At 35.7% G+C, this 16,087-nt stretch overlaps 1 protein-coding gene across 1 annotated transcript in view; it reads left to right on the top strand.

Moving 5' to 3' along the window:
• Window positions 1–16,087, top strand: part of Rnf17 (ring finger protein 17) — a 110,032-nt gene that overhangs the window by 11,904 nt on the left and 82,041 nt on the right. Inside the window, 3 exon segments of the mRNA XM_047553766.1 lie at window positions 636–747; window positions 1,852–1,932; window positions 3,693–3,793. Of these exon segments, the coding sequence (XP_047409722.1) occupies window positions 636–747; window positions 1,852–1,932; window positions 3,693–3,793 (294 nt within the window).

Here is a 16,087-nt window from a genome sequence, read left to right as displayed (position 1 = left end):
AATCTTTTTGTTTCAATTCGGGTAGTTAAATTTATTACCTTTCTTTAAATTTTCTAAGCTTATCAATGTATTTTTTAACTGGCATTTTTGTGTATATGTTCTTCTAATTTGGGAGTACAAATATTTTAATTCATGAGCTTAAGACATTTTAGTCATTATCAACATCTCTACCAAAAAACACCAGGTAAGGAGAGGTGACTAAGAAATGAAAACACAATATATAATTTAAGATATTCTTTTTAAGGATATGTCAAGAAATTTTTTTTTTAGTCCCTGGATTTGAACCCAGAGGCATTTCACCACTGAGCTACATACATCCCCAGCCCTTTTTGTTTTTTATTTTAAGACAGGGTCTTACTAAGTTTCTAAGGCTGGCCTCAAACTTGTGATCAGCCTCCCAGTCTACTGGGATTACAGGCATGCGCCACTGTTCCCAGCAAGATTTGAATTTTTGATTAAGTTTCTATGAAAGCCTATTTACTCATGGTTCTTCTCTTATCTTTTAGAAATAATTGAGAACAGACTGCACATGTTTTTATAAATCATATAAATTATTTTCAATGGGATAAAAATCAGGAGTTTAAAACCATTATATTCATGTTAACATTTAAAATAACACACTTCATGTTTTCTAGGATAAAGAATTATTCTCCAGACTTTAAAAAGACAGCTGATCAGCTAACTGTTGGTTTAGAACATTCAACCTCCATTCACAGACCTGTTTCGAGCTCATCAGCTATAATGTCGGTATGAAAAATACTAGTCGTGAAGTAAAATGAAACCAAACATTTGGCTTTTTCTCAGGTAGTTCCTGTAATTTCAGATTCTTTTGGAAACAAAGGTAACAGATAAATCCATTTTCCTTACTTGAATTTCCTGTTTACCCTGGGCTTGAACAAGACTAAACTGCTCTTGAACAATCCTCTTTTCTTCCTAAGGCAACCCTTTGATTAACTTTCAGAGTTTTTGATACTTATTTGTACGTAGCTTCTTTCCTTTAAACCTAGTTACTAAGACCAGATTCTATGAAATGTGTACATAGTACAAGTTTCTAAAGTCTATGTGTGGTTTTACAGTTATTTTAATGGCAACCAAAAGGCCTAACTACGTTTGTGATTGAAGATGATGATGTTATTGTTGAAGAATGAATTTTTGTTGTTGTACTAGAGGTTGAACCAGGGGCCCTTTACCACTGAACTTTTGAGACAGGGTTTCACTAAACTGCTGAGGCTGGCCTTGTACTTGCCATTCTCCTGCCTCACATCCCAAGTTGCTGGGATTACAGGTGTGCGCCCCCCCGCCTGAAGATCGAATTTACCTGCTACTGATTCTGATCATTTTAGTGTATTTTTTAAATTTAAGATCAGAATTACAGCAGACTCCAAAATGCTGCTAAATGAAGTATGAAATCTTTTTAAGATCATTAATGGGCTAGGGCAGGGGAACAAGCACTTAAATCGTCTGTTCTTTGCTTCAAGTTGAAATCTTAACATAGCTAAACAATCCTTTTTTCTTAAAAACTTTATAATTTTTGTATGCCATGATAAATTGTCCACAATAGTTTTAAGTTGAAAAATGATAAAAGCATAATTATGTTTTGTAATAATACGTCTATGGGAAAAAAAATCTAGAATGCTTATTTCCAAAAGTCTGAAATGTTTTATCATCTCTGGATAAACAAGAGTAGATGTGTTACTTTTATATTCTGTTGCTTGTTTCCAATTTCTGCAGGGGGTCTGTGTTGCTTTTGTAACCAAAATGATAGTTTGAAGTTTTTGCAACTATAATATCATGTATCTAAGCATGTAATTTTATTTTTTATATTTGTATATGGTTCCCTTCCCTCCTTAGGAGACTAAAACTACAGAAGAAATTGATGAAGCATTGAAGATAGCAGGCTATAATTTTGAGCAATTAAATATTGCTGTAAAAGTAAGCATTTTGTATGATTAATTTTATCAAGAAGCAAAGCATGTTCTCTTTAAATGTGTACATTTAGATGTGTTGTCACAGAGCTTAGAGTTTAGTACTGAGTTATCAAGCATGGTAATCTAATAATAGAGAATCATAAAGGAAGGAAAAATTCATCCCATGGACTGCCAGGATTGGGCTTGTAGCTTTGTTGTGCTGGGAACTTTCTGTGAGCTGTGTTTGTCTCATAGGCATCCCAGATCACCTTTCCAACATTTGCTATTGTTTGGCGATATCCCTCAACTGAGAGAATCTTATTTTCTCCCTGCCCTTCCTGGCAGAGGAGAGATTTTCATTTGATGACAAGGAAGAAGTTCTTAGTACCCAATAACAACAAATTTATAAGTAGGGAATTTAGATTATGTTGTGGATGCTTTTTTGCATAGAAGACAGGACATTTTTAATTGGCAAAAAGCCCAGGTTTTGCAAGAGAAATGAGAAATATGATAAAAGTAGTGGGATAGAAGAATTATAAGAAAAACATTAGGAAAAGAGAATGTTACCCATAATGAAAAACAGTTATAAGCTTCAGATTAATAAGAAAAGCAAATCTGTAATAAACTGGGGCTAGAACTTTGTCATCTGAATTTGGGAGGGGGAACAGTGAAAATTCAAACAGGTGACCTTCTGGGCTGGGGTTGTGGCTCAGTGGTAGAGTGCTTGCCTAGCATGTGTGAGGCACTGGGTTTGATTCTCAGCACCACATATAAATAAATGAATAAAATAAAGGTCTATTAACATCTAAAAATTAAAAAAAAAAAGTGACCTTCTGCTCCTTCCACCCAATATTCCTGTAATTTGCAATGCAAAATATATTTGCCCCATCTCAACATCCCCAGAGTCTTGATACCCATTCCAGCATCAATTCTTAAATCCAAAATATCTTCTAAGTCAGTTATGGGTGAGACTTAGGGTATGATTCATCCTGGGGCAAAATTCCTTTCCAACTGTGAATCCACACAAGAAAGCATTAAAACCACTTTGTTGGACAGGCATAAGGGTAGACATTTCCCATCCCAGAGGGTTGGAATTGGAAGGAAAAGAGAGGTCATGGATCCCAAGCAACAGTTTTTAAAACAATTCAAAAATGCAAAGAGGCACCTGGCACAGGGACTCACACATGCATGTAATCCCAGTGACTTGGGGGCCGAGACAGAAAGATTCCAAGTTCGAGGCCAAGGCCAGCCTCGCAACTTAATGAGACCATATCACAAAGTTAAAAAAAGAAAAGATTGGGGATGCAACTCAGTGTAAAGCATTCCTGATTTTAATCTACGATACCAAAAACCAACAATAACAAAGAAAAAGAAACTTGTGGAATAGCTAAACTTCAAGTGTGGTTTCTAAGTTTTTTGATTTTGTTTTTGTTTTTATTTAGGGAATCCTGCCATAGAGAAATGCAGTTACATAAAATGACTTGTGTCCTGTAATGATAAAAGGAATAAGGAAAAAATTAGAAAACTTAGCAGATTTTTTTTTTTTTTTTTTTTTTTAGGTCTTTTTGCCAGATTATCAGTAGAAAATGCCAACAGAGTGTGGTCTTGCTCACAAGTACCAGGATTTAAAATTGAACTTTGTACCTTACTGTTTATTATCTAATCACCTCTTGCATTATTATTTTTTAAAAGTTTAGAAAGTACCTTTTGCTTTCAAATTATATTGGCAGTACAACTTGGGCAAAGTTAAAATACCAAATTAGATCTTTGAATTGTTTTTCCCAGATGCTTGAACGCACACAGAATCAAACAAAAGAGGAGACAGATAATCTTATAGAAGTTGTGGAGAAACAGTTTGATAAACTTATTGCTTCTCTTGATTCCAGGTAATAAAATATAAACACAACAAAACTGAAGTTTAACATTAACTTGTCATTTTTTTCTTTTGTTTAGATTGAAGTAATGAGTGACTTTTAAACAAGTTTAAAAGGTGTGATCCCTACATACCAATTTTGAGAATTTAAAAATGAAAAAGTTTGTAATTTTTTTTTTTCTTTTTTTGTTTTTGTGTTTTGGCGGTACTGAGGGATTGAACCTAGAAGTGCTGTGCCACTAAGCTATATCCATCCGCAGCTCCATTTTTTAAAATTCTGAGACAGTTTCAATAAATTGCTGAGGCTGACCTCTAACTTGTGAGCCTCCTGCCTCCACCTCCCAAGTAAATGAGATTGATCATAGGCATGCACCACTATGCCTGGCTTGTACTTTTCTTTCTTTTTTTTTTTTTTTAATTTTGGCTATTTACTTCTGGTCCCAAAGCTAATTTAAAATTAACAAACTTTTTACTTAAAGCAGTTAGCACAGAAAAATATAAAGTCATGCCTGTAATCAGGCAACTCAGGAAACTGAGGCTAAAGGATAGAAAATTCTAGGCCTACCTCAGCAATTTAGCAAGACCCTGTGTCAAAATTTAAATGGTTGGAAATGTAGCTTCGTGCTAGAATACTAGAGTAGCCTAGTGGTAGAGTGCCCCAGGGCTCAGTCCCCACTACCACACACAAAATACCAGAACCCTCATGTTATTGAATTTAGCATACTTAGGAAAATACAAACATAACTTTCTTTTAAATAGTCCTGTCATTACTTCATGTGCTCATTATTATTTACATCAGAGCAAAAGTCTAATAGGCATTAGTTAATATCTTGCCATCACTTTTTTCAAAACTCTTTGATATATATTATGTTTAATGGAGGTAAAGTGGGTATTCTCTCTATTATTCATTTCAGTTAACAGACTTCTGAAATTTGTGACATGCTCAAAATAATATACTTGGTAAATAATCTTAGGATGCTTGGTAGAGAGGCTCAATCTGCTATGCATACATTTTTTGATTTTGTTTTCCTAGTGCTGAAATCAGTCCAGGGTTTCACCATACCAGGTAAATGCTGTACTGCTGAGCTACAACTCCAGTGTTCTTTTTTCTCCATGTTGGTGCTATCTCATATTTGCTCTTTTATTTTTTTTATTTTTATTTTTTTTTGCGGTACTGGGGATCGAACTCAGGGCCTTGTGCCTGCGAGGCAAACACTCTACCAGCTGAGCTATCTCCCCAGCCCTTGCTCTTTTATTATAAGTATTCATATTCTAGGTCATCTGCAGTTTTGTTTTTGTTTTTTGCATTTTTAGTGGAAAAATGTACATTACAAACAATTTGTCTTTTAACCATTTTTAAGTATACAGTTTCATGGCATATGGCAATTCTGCATATAACTTTTTTTCTCTTTTTGTGGTACTAGGAATTGAACCCAAGACCTAACACATGCTAAGCAAGTATTCTACCATTGAGCTACATCCCCATCTTTTTGTTTTGAGATGGTGTCCCTGAATTTTTCAGGCTGCTCTCCAACTTGTGATCCTTCTGTTTCATTCTCCCAAGTAGTTTGGATTACTCACATGTTCCACCATGCCCAGCTGTGGTGTAATTTTTTTGAGCAACTGCCAAACCATTTCCCACAGCATGTATCATTTTACTTTCCCACTAGCAATATGCAAGAGTTCTAATTTCTCTACATCTCCATTAACACTTGCTATTTTTTGTTTTATGGTATTGGGGATCAAGCCCAGGGCCATATATGCATGCTAGGCAAACATTCTACCACTGAGCTACATCCCCCATCCTTTTCTTTTTTAAATTAGTAACACTTTTTATGGGTGTGAAGTACTATTGTTTTGAGCTGCCCACCAGCAATGCATGAATGTACCTTTTTCCCCACATCCTTGTCAACACTTATTATTGCTTGTATTCTTGATAATTGCCATTCTGACTGGAGTGAGATGAAATCTCAGTGTAGTTTTGATTTGTATTTCTCTAATTGCAAGAGATGAACATTTTTTTCATGTTTATCGATTGATTGTATTCCTTCTTCAGTGAAGTGTCTGTTCAATTCCTTAGCCCATTTATTGATTGGGTTATTTATTTTTCTGGTGGTGTGTTTTTTGAGTTCTTTGTATATCCTAGAGATTAGTGCTCTATTTGAGGTGCCTGTGGTAAAGATTTTCTCCTGTAGGCTCTCTCTTCACATTATTGGTTGTTTCCTTTGCTGAGAATAAGCTTTTTAGTTCTAGTCCATCCCATTTATTGGTTCTTGATTTTACTTCTTGTACTTTAGGAGTCTTGTTAAAGAAGTCAGGTTCTAAGCCGATACAGTGGAGATTTGGTCCTACTTTTTCTTCTATTAGGCTCAAGATCTCTGTTCTAGTGCCTAGGATCTACTTTGAGTTGATTATTCTGCAGGGTGAGAGACAGAGGTTTAATTTTTGCTACATATGGATTTCCAATTTTCCCAGCACCATTTGTTGAATAGGCTATCTTTTCTCCATTGTATATTTTTGGCACCTTTGTCTAATATGAGATAACTGTATTTATGTGGGTTTATCTCTGTGTCTTCTGTTCTGTTCCTATGGTCCACTTGTCTATTTTGTTACCAATACCATCTGTTTTTGTTATTGCTCTGTAATATAGTTTAAGGTCTGGTAGTATGATGCCTCCTGCTTCACTCTCCTTGCTAATCCAGGGTCCTTCACTGAGCCATATTCTTAGCCCTTTTGATTTTTTTTTTTTTTATTTTGAGAGAAGGTCTTGCTAGATTGCTGAAGCTTGCCTTAAACTTTCAATCCTCCTGCCTCAGCCTCTCCAGTCTCTGGGATTACAGATTTGTGCCTCTGTGCCCGGCTTCTATTAAGATCTTTAGCCCATTTTAAAATTTTTTATTAATTTTTTAATATTTTTAGTTGTAGGTGGACACAATGCCTTTATTTTATTCGCTTATTTTTATGTGATGCTGAGGATTGAACCCAGTGCCTCACACATGCTAGGCAAAAGCACTCTACCACTGAGTTACAACCCCAGCCCCATAGTTCATTTTGTAATTGTTTTGTTTTGCTATTGAGTTATTAGAGTTCCCTATTTATTCTGGATATTAACCCTTGTCAAACATGTTTATAATTTTTTTGTTTTTGTTGCCTGTGCATTTGAAGTTTCATATATATATATATATATATATATATATATATATATATATATACACACACACATACATACATATATATGGTTGCCCAGGCCAGTGTCCTGAAATATTTCCCCTGTTTTCTGCTAGTAGTTCATACTTTGAGGTCTTACATTATCCATTTTCAGTTGATTTTTATAACTTGAGAGACTGGGTCTACTTCCATTCTTCTGCTGGTGAATGTCCACGTCATTAAAGAGACCATTCATTCCCTACATGTGTTCTTGGCTCCTTTGTAACAAAAGCAACAACAACAAAAAAAATCAGATGTAAATGGTTGGGGTTATTTTGGCTCTGTGTTCTGACACATTGGTTTGTGTATCTTTTGTTTGTTTTAAATGTCGATACCATACTGTTTTGATTCTGAACACTTTGAGATATATTTTGAGATCTGGTACTGTAATAGCTCCAGCTTTGTTTTTTTTGCTCAGGCTTGCTTTGGCTATTCAAAATCTTTTGTGGTTCCATATGAATTTCATATGATTTTTTTTCCATATGATTTTTTTTCTAATTCTGTGAAGAATAGCATTGGTATTTTGATTGGAATTCAGTTGAATTTGTAGATCACTTTGGGTTATATAGATTTTTTTTTAGCAATATTAATTGTCAATCCATATACAGGATATTTTTCTATTCTCTTCAGTTTCTTTCATCAAATTTTTATAGTTTTCATTATAGAGATCTTTCACTTCTTTGGTTTAGTTTATCCCTAGGGTTTTTGTTGGCTTGTTTTTGATTTTGGGAGTTTTTTTGTTTTTGTATTTTTTTTTTTGTACTGGGGATTGAATCCAGGGACCCAAGGGCACGTGACATTGAGCTATATCCCAGTTCTTTTTATTTTGAGATAGGGTCTTCCTAAGTTGCTGAGGCTGATCTCGAATCCTCTTGCCTCAGCCTCCCAAGTTGCTAGGATTACAGGCATATGCCAGCACACCCAGCTTTGGTTTTTTGGTTGTTTGTGGTGGTAGTGGTTTGCTGTTTTTGTTATGATTTATTTTTGGTAGCTATTATAAATGGGATTATTCTTTTGATTTTTTTCAGAAAACCAAATATTAGAGTATAGAAATGCTTGTGATTTTTGTGTTGACTTTGTATCCTGCAACTCTACTGAATTTATTAGTTCCAACAGTTTTTTAGTGGAGTCTTCAGGTTTTCTCTTTACAAAATCATGTCATTTCAAAACAAGGATAGTTTGACTTCCTACTTTCCAGTTGGGATGTCTTCCTTCCTTCCTTTCTTTTTTTTGGTACTAGGGATTGATCCCAGGGGTGCCTTACCACTGAACCATATCCCCAGTCTTTTTTTTTTTTTTTTTTTTTGAGTCATCACTAAGTTGCTGAGGCTGTCCTTGAATCCTCCTCCCTTAACCTCCTGAGCTATTGGGATGGCAGGCATGACACTGCACCCTCTTGCCTAGTTACCTTCTCCTCTTCCCTAATTACTTTGTCCAGAATTTCCAGTACCGTGTTCAATAAAAGTCATGAATATGGACACCTTTGTCTTGTTCCATGTCTTAAGAAAAGTTTTTAATTTTTCCCCATTCAGTATTATACCAGCTGTGGGTTTGTCATACGTGGCCTTTGTTGTGTTGAGGTACATTGCTTCTATACCTGCCATGGTTTTTGGAACTTGAATGTCCACTAAAGGCCCATGTGCTAAAGATAAAGACTCAGTCCCCAGTCAGCGTTTTGTTTTGTTTTGTTTTGTTTTGTTTTTGTATTGGGGATTGAACTTTGAACTGAAGAGCACTTTACCATTGGGGATGCAGTTCAGTGTGTGTCTGTATGTGTGTCCGTCTGTCTGCCTATGTACTGAGGATTGAACCCAAGAGTGTTTTACCACTGAGTTACATCTCTAGATCTTTTTCTTTTTTAATTTTGATAAAGGTCTCAATAGGTTGTTGAGGCTGGCCTCAAACTTAACAATCCTCCTGCCCTGGCCTACTGAATTGCTGGGATTAGAAGGTGCATTACCATGCCAGGCCTCAGCCAGCATTATTGGGAGGTGGGGCCTTGTGGAAGGAAGTTTGGTCACTGAGGTTGTGCCCATGAAAGGAATACTGAGGCCTTGGTCCCTTCTCTTTGCTTCCCAGCTGCCATCATGTGGACAGCTTCCTCTGACACACATTCCTACCATTATGTATTGCCTTGCCACAGGCTCAAAAGCAATGGGACCAATCAAGCATGAACTGAAATTTCCAAAACTGAGCCAAAGTAAACCTTTCCTCATTTTAAGTTGATTATATAGGTATTTGTCACAATAATGGAAAACTAACTAACACAGCACCTAATTTGTTGATACCCTGAAGGGATGTTGAATTTTATCAAATGCTTTTCTGTATCTACTGAAATGATCATGTGGAATTTGTGCTTGATTCTGAAAGTGTCACTTTTATTGAAACATCCTTGCATCCCAGAGATGAATCCCAGTTGGTTCTAGTAAATAATCTTTTTAGTGCACCGTTGAATTTTGTTTGGTACTGTTTTGTTGAGGATTTTTGCCTGTATGTCCCATCAGGGATATTGGCCTGTAGTTTTCTTTTTTTGTCATGTCCTTATTGGGTTTTGATATCAGGATAATGCTGGCCTCATAGAGCTTGGAAGAATTCCTTCCTCTTTAATTTTTTTGAACAGTTTGAGAAAAATTGGTATTCCTCTTTAAATGTTTTATAGAACTCTCAGTGAAGTCATCAGGTCCTGGGCTTTTCTTTGCTAGAAATTTTTTGTTGTTGTTATACCAAGAATTTTAAGGGTGCTTAACCACTGAGTCACATCCCCAGACTTTTTTTTTTTTTTTTTTTTTTTTTTTTTTGAGACAGGATCTGTAAGTTGGTTAGGGCCTTACTAAATTGCTGAGTCGGCTTTGAACTCAAAATCCTGCCTCAGCCTCCCAAGCCACTGGGATTACTGGTATGCACCCTGATACCAGCCTGCTGAAAAATTTTTATTACCATTTCAGCATCATTGCTTATAATTGGTTTGTTCAGGCTATTTCTTCAGGACTCAATTTTGATAGTTTTTACATGTCCAGGAATTTATCCATTTCTTACAGATTTTCCAATTTGTTTATAATAACTTCTGTTGATCTTTTATATTGTTGTGATATCAGTTACAAAGTCTTCATTTTCATATTTGATCCTATTTATATTGAATCCTGTTTCTGGTATTCTTAGTCTGGCTAAAGATTTGTCATTTTTTTTTTTTTTTTTTAGCTTTTTTGTTTTGTTGATCTTTTGTACTTTTTTTTTTTTTCTTTTTTTTTGCTCTAGTTTGTTGGTTTCTATTCTGATCTTTATTATTTCTATCCTGCTAATTTTGGGTTGGAGTTCATTTTCTTGTTTTCCTAGTTGCTTAAGATATAGTGTTCAATTGTTAACTTGAAAGATTTTTTCTTTTTTTGATTTAAGCATTTGTTACTTAGGAACTTTTCTCTTAGAACTATACTTGCTGTAGTTCATACATTTTGATATATTGGATTCCTATTTTCATTTGTGTCAAGAAATTTAAATTTATATTTAATTTCTTTAATGACTCTTGTTTAGGAACATGTTTAATCTCCATGTATTTATATTGTTCCCAGAGTTACTCTAGTCATTGACTTTCAGTTTCGGTCTTTTGTGTTCAGAAAAAATACTTGATGTTCTTTTCATTGTTGTTAACACTTGTTTTATTGCCTAACAGAGGAGCTCTCCTGGAGAATGTCCCATGTGCAGTTGAAAAGAATATGTGTTGTGTAAGGATAGAATGTTCTATAAATATCTTTTAGGTTCCTTTGGTCCAGCATATAGTTTAAATCCCACATTTGTTTTCTTTCTGGAAGATTCATTCACTGATGTAAGCAGAGTATTGAGCTCCCTACTGTTATTGTACTGCAGTCTGTCCCTTAAGATTTGTTAATGTTTGTTTTATATATTTAGGTGCTCCAACACTGGGTGCTTACATTTTATAATTGTTCTATTTTCTTATTACATTGACCTTTTATCATTATATAAATGACCATGTTTGCCTGTTTTTATAGCTTTTGATTCAAAGTCTATTTTCTCTGCAAGAAAATAATTTTGTAGATTTTCTTTCTCAGTACTTGCCTATGTCCTCTCCTCTCACCCTTTGAATTCTATTTTCTCTGCAAGAAAATACTCTTGTACTCTTTTGGTCTCCATTTCCTTGGACTGTCTTTTTCTATCCATTCCTTTCTGGTCTGTGCATGTCCTTACTAATGAAACAAATGTATTTTTTAGATGGCATAGTTGGGTCTTGTTTTTTGTTTTTAAATCTGTTCTGCCATTCTGTGCCCTTTAGTTGGAGAATTTTGGTCCATTCACATTCAAAGTATAGATAGGTAAGGACTTCCTGCTGCCATTTTGTTGCTTGTTGCTTGATTTATAGTTGTTTTGTAGACACTTCGTTCCTTTCTTTTTCTTTCACCATTTCCTATAGTTAAGTGATTTCCAACTTTTTAATTTTAGTCTACTTCTTATATGCTTTAGCTTGGGGGTTACAATGGGGCTTACTAGAAACATAGTTATAACACATTATTTGAAACAAATGACTACTTGACATTGTACACGGAAAGAAAGGAAAAACTATACACTATAATTCCTTTTATCCTCACATTTTGAATTTTCGATGTTTCAGTTTACATCTTTTTACATTGCCTATCCATTGACATGCTGTGATTATTACTTTCATTTTTTTTTTTTTTTTTGTCTTTTAATCTTCCTATGTGGGGTATAAGTAGTTTATTCCTCAGCTTTGGAAGTGATAGAATTTCCTTATTTAGACCAGCCTCATTCTGGCTGAGCCAGATTGTAATTTCCCTTGACTGGCAGAGCTTTCTTTCAGGTTCTTTATGTCTGGGGATGCTGTTTGCTCTAAATTCAGGTGTAGCAATTGCTTTGTTCTGCTATTTCACAAGACAGCTGGTTATAGTATGCAGTTAGGATAAGCTGCTGAGTGGGTGCTGCAATTGCCACTCATCTGAGTGACTCACAGGTTGTATTTCTTGGTACTGTTGTGATCTTCCTCCATCAGTGGAATCTTCCAGTCAAGCTTGAGGCTTTGGGGAGCACTAAACTCTTAGGTGGATAGGAACTAGCACAGTGTTCATTGTTGATATTCATAGCTTAGTCTTATTCTAACTAGCATGAGGTATCTAGATGGACTTTAGGACTGCTTAAATTCTCAGTCGTGTGAAGACTGGTGCATATTTGTTATTGTTTTTCTCGGCTTTGGTCTTACACTCTGGTCAGCGTCAGGTAGTCTTTTTTTTTTTGTACATTATAATTATACATAATAGTGGGATTCATGATGCATTATTTGAATGTAACATAATTTGATCAGTCTTATTCCCCTTTTCCCTACCCTCTTCCCTTCCCACTTGATTTACTCTAATATCCCTTCTATTAACATTATTATTTTAACTAGTATATTATATATACTCAGGATTTACTGTGGTATATTCATACATGGATATAGCATAATTTTGTAGATTTTGTTTCTCAGTACTTGCCAATGTCCTCTCCTCTCACCCTCTGGATCTATTGGTCTCCCTCTGTTTTTGTGAGTTTTTTGTTTTGTTTTGTTTTGTTGTTGTTGTTTTTGGTACCAGGGATTGAACCCAAGTCATTTAGCCACTGAACCACAACCTTAGCCCTTAGAAATTTTTTTGAGACAGAGTCTTGCTAAGTTGCTTAGGGCATTACTAAGTTACCAAGGCTGGCTTTAAACTTGTAATTCTTCTGTCTCGGCCTCCTGAGCCCCTGGGATTACAGGTGTGCACCACTGTGTCCTTTTCATTATTTTTCTCTCTAGCTTCTACTAGAGGTAGTCTTCATAGTTACAGGGTGTGCTGTTTAAACTTCCAAGTGTGACCTGCTAGCTTTCAGAATTTACTGGGGAGTCTTCTCCCTTCTTGGCGGACCCCAGGTTATGAAGTGTTGATAGACTGGAAGGCAGGCTGCCTGGGGATCCTAGCCAAGTAGGAATTCCAACCTCTTCTAGGAGTGACCACATTAGCTATTCCAGTGGGCTGTGTTGTTAGCAGGTCAAGCACAACTGCTGACAGGCATGCTATGCTCTCGCTAAAAGTGGTATGGTCTCTGCAGGCTCTATCTTCTCGCTTTCTTCCTATCTGCCCTGTGTGGTCTAGCACATTGTTTTTTCCTAGGTTCCAGGTGAGTTGAGAATCAAAACAGTTTTTCTGAAAATCTTCTAGAATGCCAAGGAAGTTGAAGGTTTGCTACCCCTATACTCTTTTCCCTGTTTTGAGGCTGTGAACCCTGAGGATTTCTTTCTGTGTGACTCTGTCACCTTGGAGGAGCAGTGACACAGTCCAAGTAAGACCATTTTTCTTACCATATTCAGTGCAGATGTTTATTCAGTCCCATGCAGCCCACAGGTGGCGCAGTCTTACTCCCATACTTTGTGGGTCTTACCAAGGTATTTTCTGTGGGTAGTACCTAGTTGATCTGTCCTTGAGGAGTGAAGGCTAGGATCTCCTATTAAGCTATCTTGGTGATGTAACTCTCCCGTATTTCTTATCGATGCTATTGTAAAAGGGATTGGTTTCCTAATATTCTTCTGGTGTTCATTGTTACTGCATAGAAACACAACTATTTTGGTGTGTTGATTTTATAAGCTACATTTTTGCAAAATACATTCATTAGCCTTAGTAGTATTTTCTTGGCTTCTTAAGGGTTTTTCAAATATAAGATCTTGTTATCTATAAAAAGAAATGTTATTTCTTCCAATTTGAATTTCCTAATGTCTCTGACTAGTATTTATAATACTAAAGTGACAAAAGTGGATATCCTTCTCTTGTTCCTAGTCTTAGAAGCTTTCACTCTTTCACTATTATGTCATTCATTGTAAGTTTTTCATATGTGGTCTTTATTAAGGTAGCTTCTTTTTTCTAGTTTGAGTAATTTTATCATGAAAGGGTGTTGAATTGTGTAAAGCTCTTTTTCTGCATCAATTGATAACAACCATGTAGGGTTTTTGCTTCTGTCTGTTAAGGTGGTATATCAATTGATGCTTACATATATAGAATCATCCTTGCATTCCCAGAATAAATTCCACTTGGTCATGGCATACAGTCCTTTCATTATGTTGCTGAATCTGCTAATTTCCATTTATTTATTTATGTATGTATGTATGTATGTATGTATTTGAGATAGTACATACCTGTAATCCCAGCAATTTAGGAGGCCGAGGCAGGGGGATTGCAAGTTTGAGGCCAGCCTTAGCAACTTAGCAAGAACCCCAGTAATTTAACAATGCTACCTCAAAATAAAAGATTTTTAAAGGACTGTGGGGATATGATTCAGTGTTTTCAAAAAAAAAAGTACTGACCTATAGCTTTCTTTTCTTGTAATATCTTCCTACTCCTGCCCCACTGCAGTGTTGTGGATCAAACCCAGAACCTTAAACACACTAGGGAAGCACTCTACCACTGAGTTGTGCCCCCTACCTTGTAGTGTCTTTTTGTGGTTTTAGTGTTAGGGTAATGATTTCATAGAATGAGTTAAAAAGGTGTTTCTACTTTGCAGTGTTTTGGAAGAGTCTGGAGAAGATTGGTGTTGATTCTTCATTAAATGTCTGGTATAATTGATGAGTTCCTATGTTTTGGATGGGTTTCTCAAAGAGGTGCATATAAAAAGACTTGGTCCCCAGGTTGGCAATACTTGGAGGTTCTATGGACAGGTGGAACATAGAGAGCAGTTCTTAAGTCATTGGAGATATATCCTCAGTGGAGAAGTGGAAGTCTGGTGCACACCTGTAATCCCAACTACTCAGGAAGCTGAGAAAGAAAGATTCCAAGTTCAAGGCCAGCCTCAGCAATTTAGTGAGACCATGTCTCAAAATAAAAAGGGCTTTGGGTGTACCTCAGTGGTAGAGTATCCTTGGGTTGAATCCCCAGTATTACCAAAAAAAGCAAAAACAAAAAAATGGGAGGATTACAGAATCCCAAACCTATTCTCTACGCCCCCCAACATTGAAGATAAGATTATTCACTCCCACTATGATATGCAGCCCTCACCAGAGACCCAAACAGTGGAGCTTCACGATCTTGAACTTGAACCTTCATAATCATTGACCAAAATAAACCCTCTTTATTTCATAAGTAACCTTTGTCAGGTATTTCATTTTAACTTGAAGCTGATAAATAATGATGCCATTTGGTCCAAGGCTTTTATTTTGGGGGAAATTTTTGATTATTGATTCTCTTTATTAGTTATCAGTCTATTCATATTTTCTAATTCTTCATGAGTGAGTCTTGATAGGTTATATGTTTCTAGGAATTTGCCAGCTTCATTAGTAATCTCAATCCTTTTTATTTCTATAAAATTGGTAGTAATGTGCTCATTTTCTTTTTGATTTTCAGTAATTTGGTACTATTTTTTCTTAGTACAGCTAAATTTGTCATTTTTAATTTTTAGAAGAATCACATTTTTAGTTCATTTTCTCTATTGTTTGTCCATCCTCTATTTTCCTTTTCTTTCTTTCTTTCTTTTTTTTTTTTTTTTTTTTTTTTTTTTTTTTTTTGTGTGTGTGTGTGTGTGTGTGTGTGTGTGTGTGTGTATGTGTGTGGTGCCAGGGATTGAAATCAGGGCTTCACATTTAAGCTCTCTACCACTTGGCTACACCTCTAGCCTTTAAAAAATTTTTATTTTGAAACAGGATCTAAGTTGCCCAGACTCCCTCAAACTTGTAATCCTCTTGCCTCAGCTTCCTGATTAACTGGGATTACAGGTATGCTCCACCATGACTGACAGTTCTCTATTTTATCTCTACTCTAATCTGTTTCCCTCCTCCTGTCATCTTTGAGTTTAGTTTGTTCTTTTTCTAGTTCTTTATGGAATATAAAATTATGTTGTGTATTTGAAAGGTTTTTGTTTTTTATTTTCTTTGCATGGTACTGGGAGTTGAACTAAGTGGTACTCTACCACTGAGCTACATCCCCAACCCTTTTTTTTTTCTTCTTGCAACTGGATCTCACTAAATTGCTAATCCTCAAATTTGAGATTCCTCAGCCTCTTTGGAGGCTGGGATTATAGGCATGTGCCATCAGGCTCATTTTGAAAGCTCTTTTTAATTTAATTTTATTTTCAGTTA

This window comes from Sciurus carolinensis, chromosome 5 (assembly GCF_902686445.1).
Source record: "Sciurus carolinensis chromosome 5, mSciCar1.2, whole genome shotgun sequence".
Classification (NCBI taxonomy): Eukaryota; Metazoa; Chordata; class Mammalia; order Rodentia; family Sciuridae; genus Sciurus; species Sciurus carolinensis.
The sequence above is the reverse complement of the archived record's forward strand: the minus strand, read 5'-3'. Positions and strand labels throughout refer to the sequence as shown.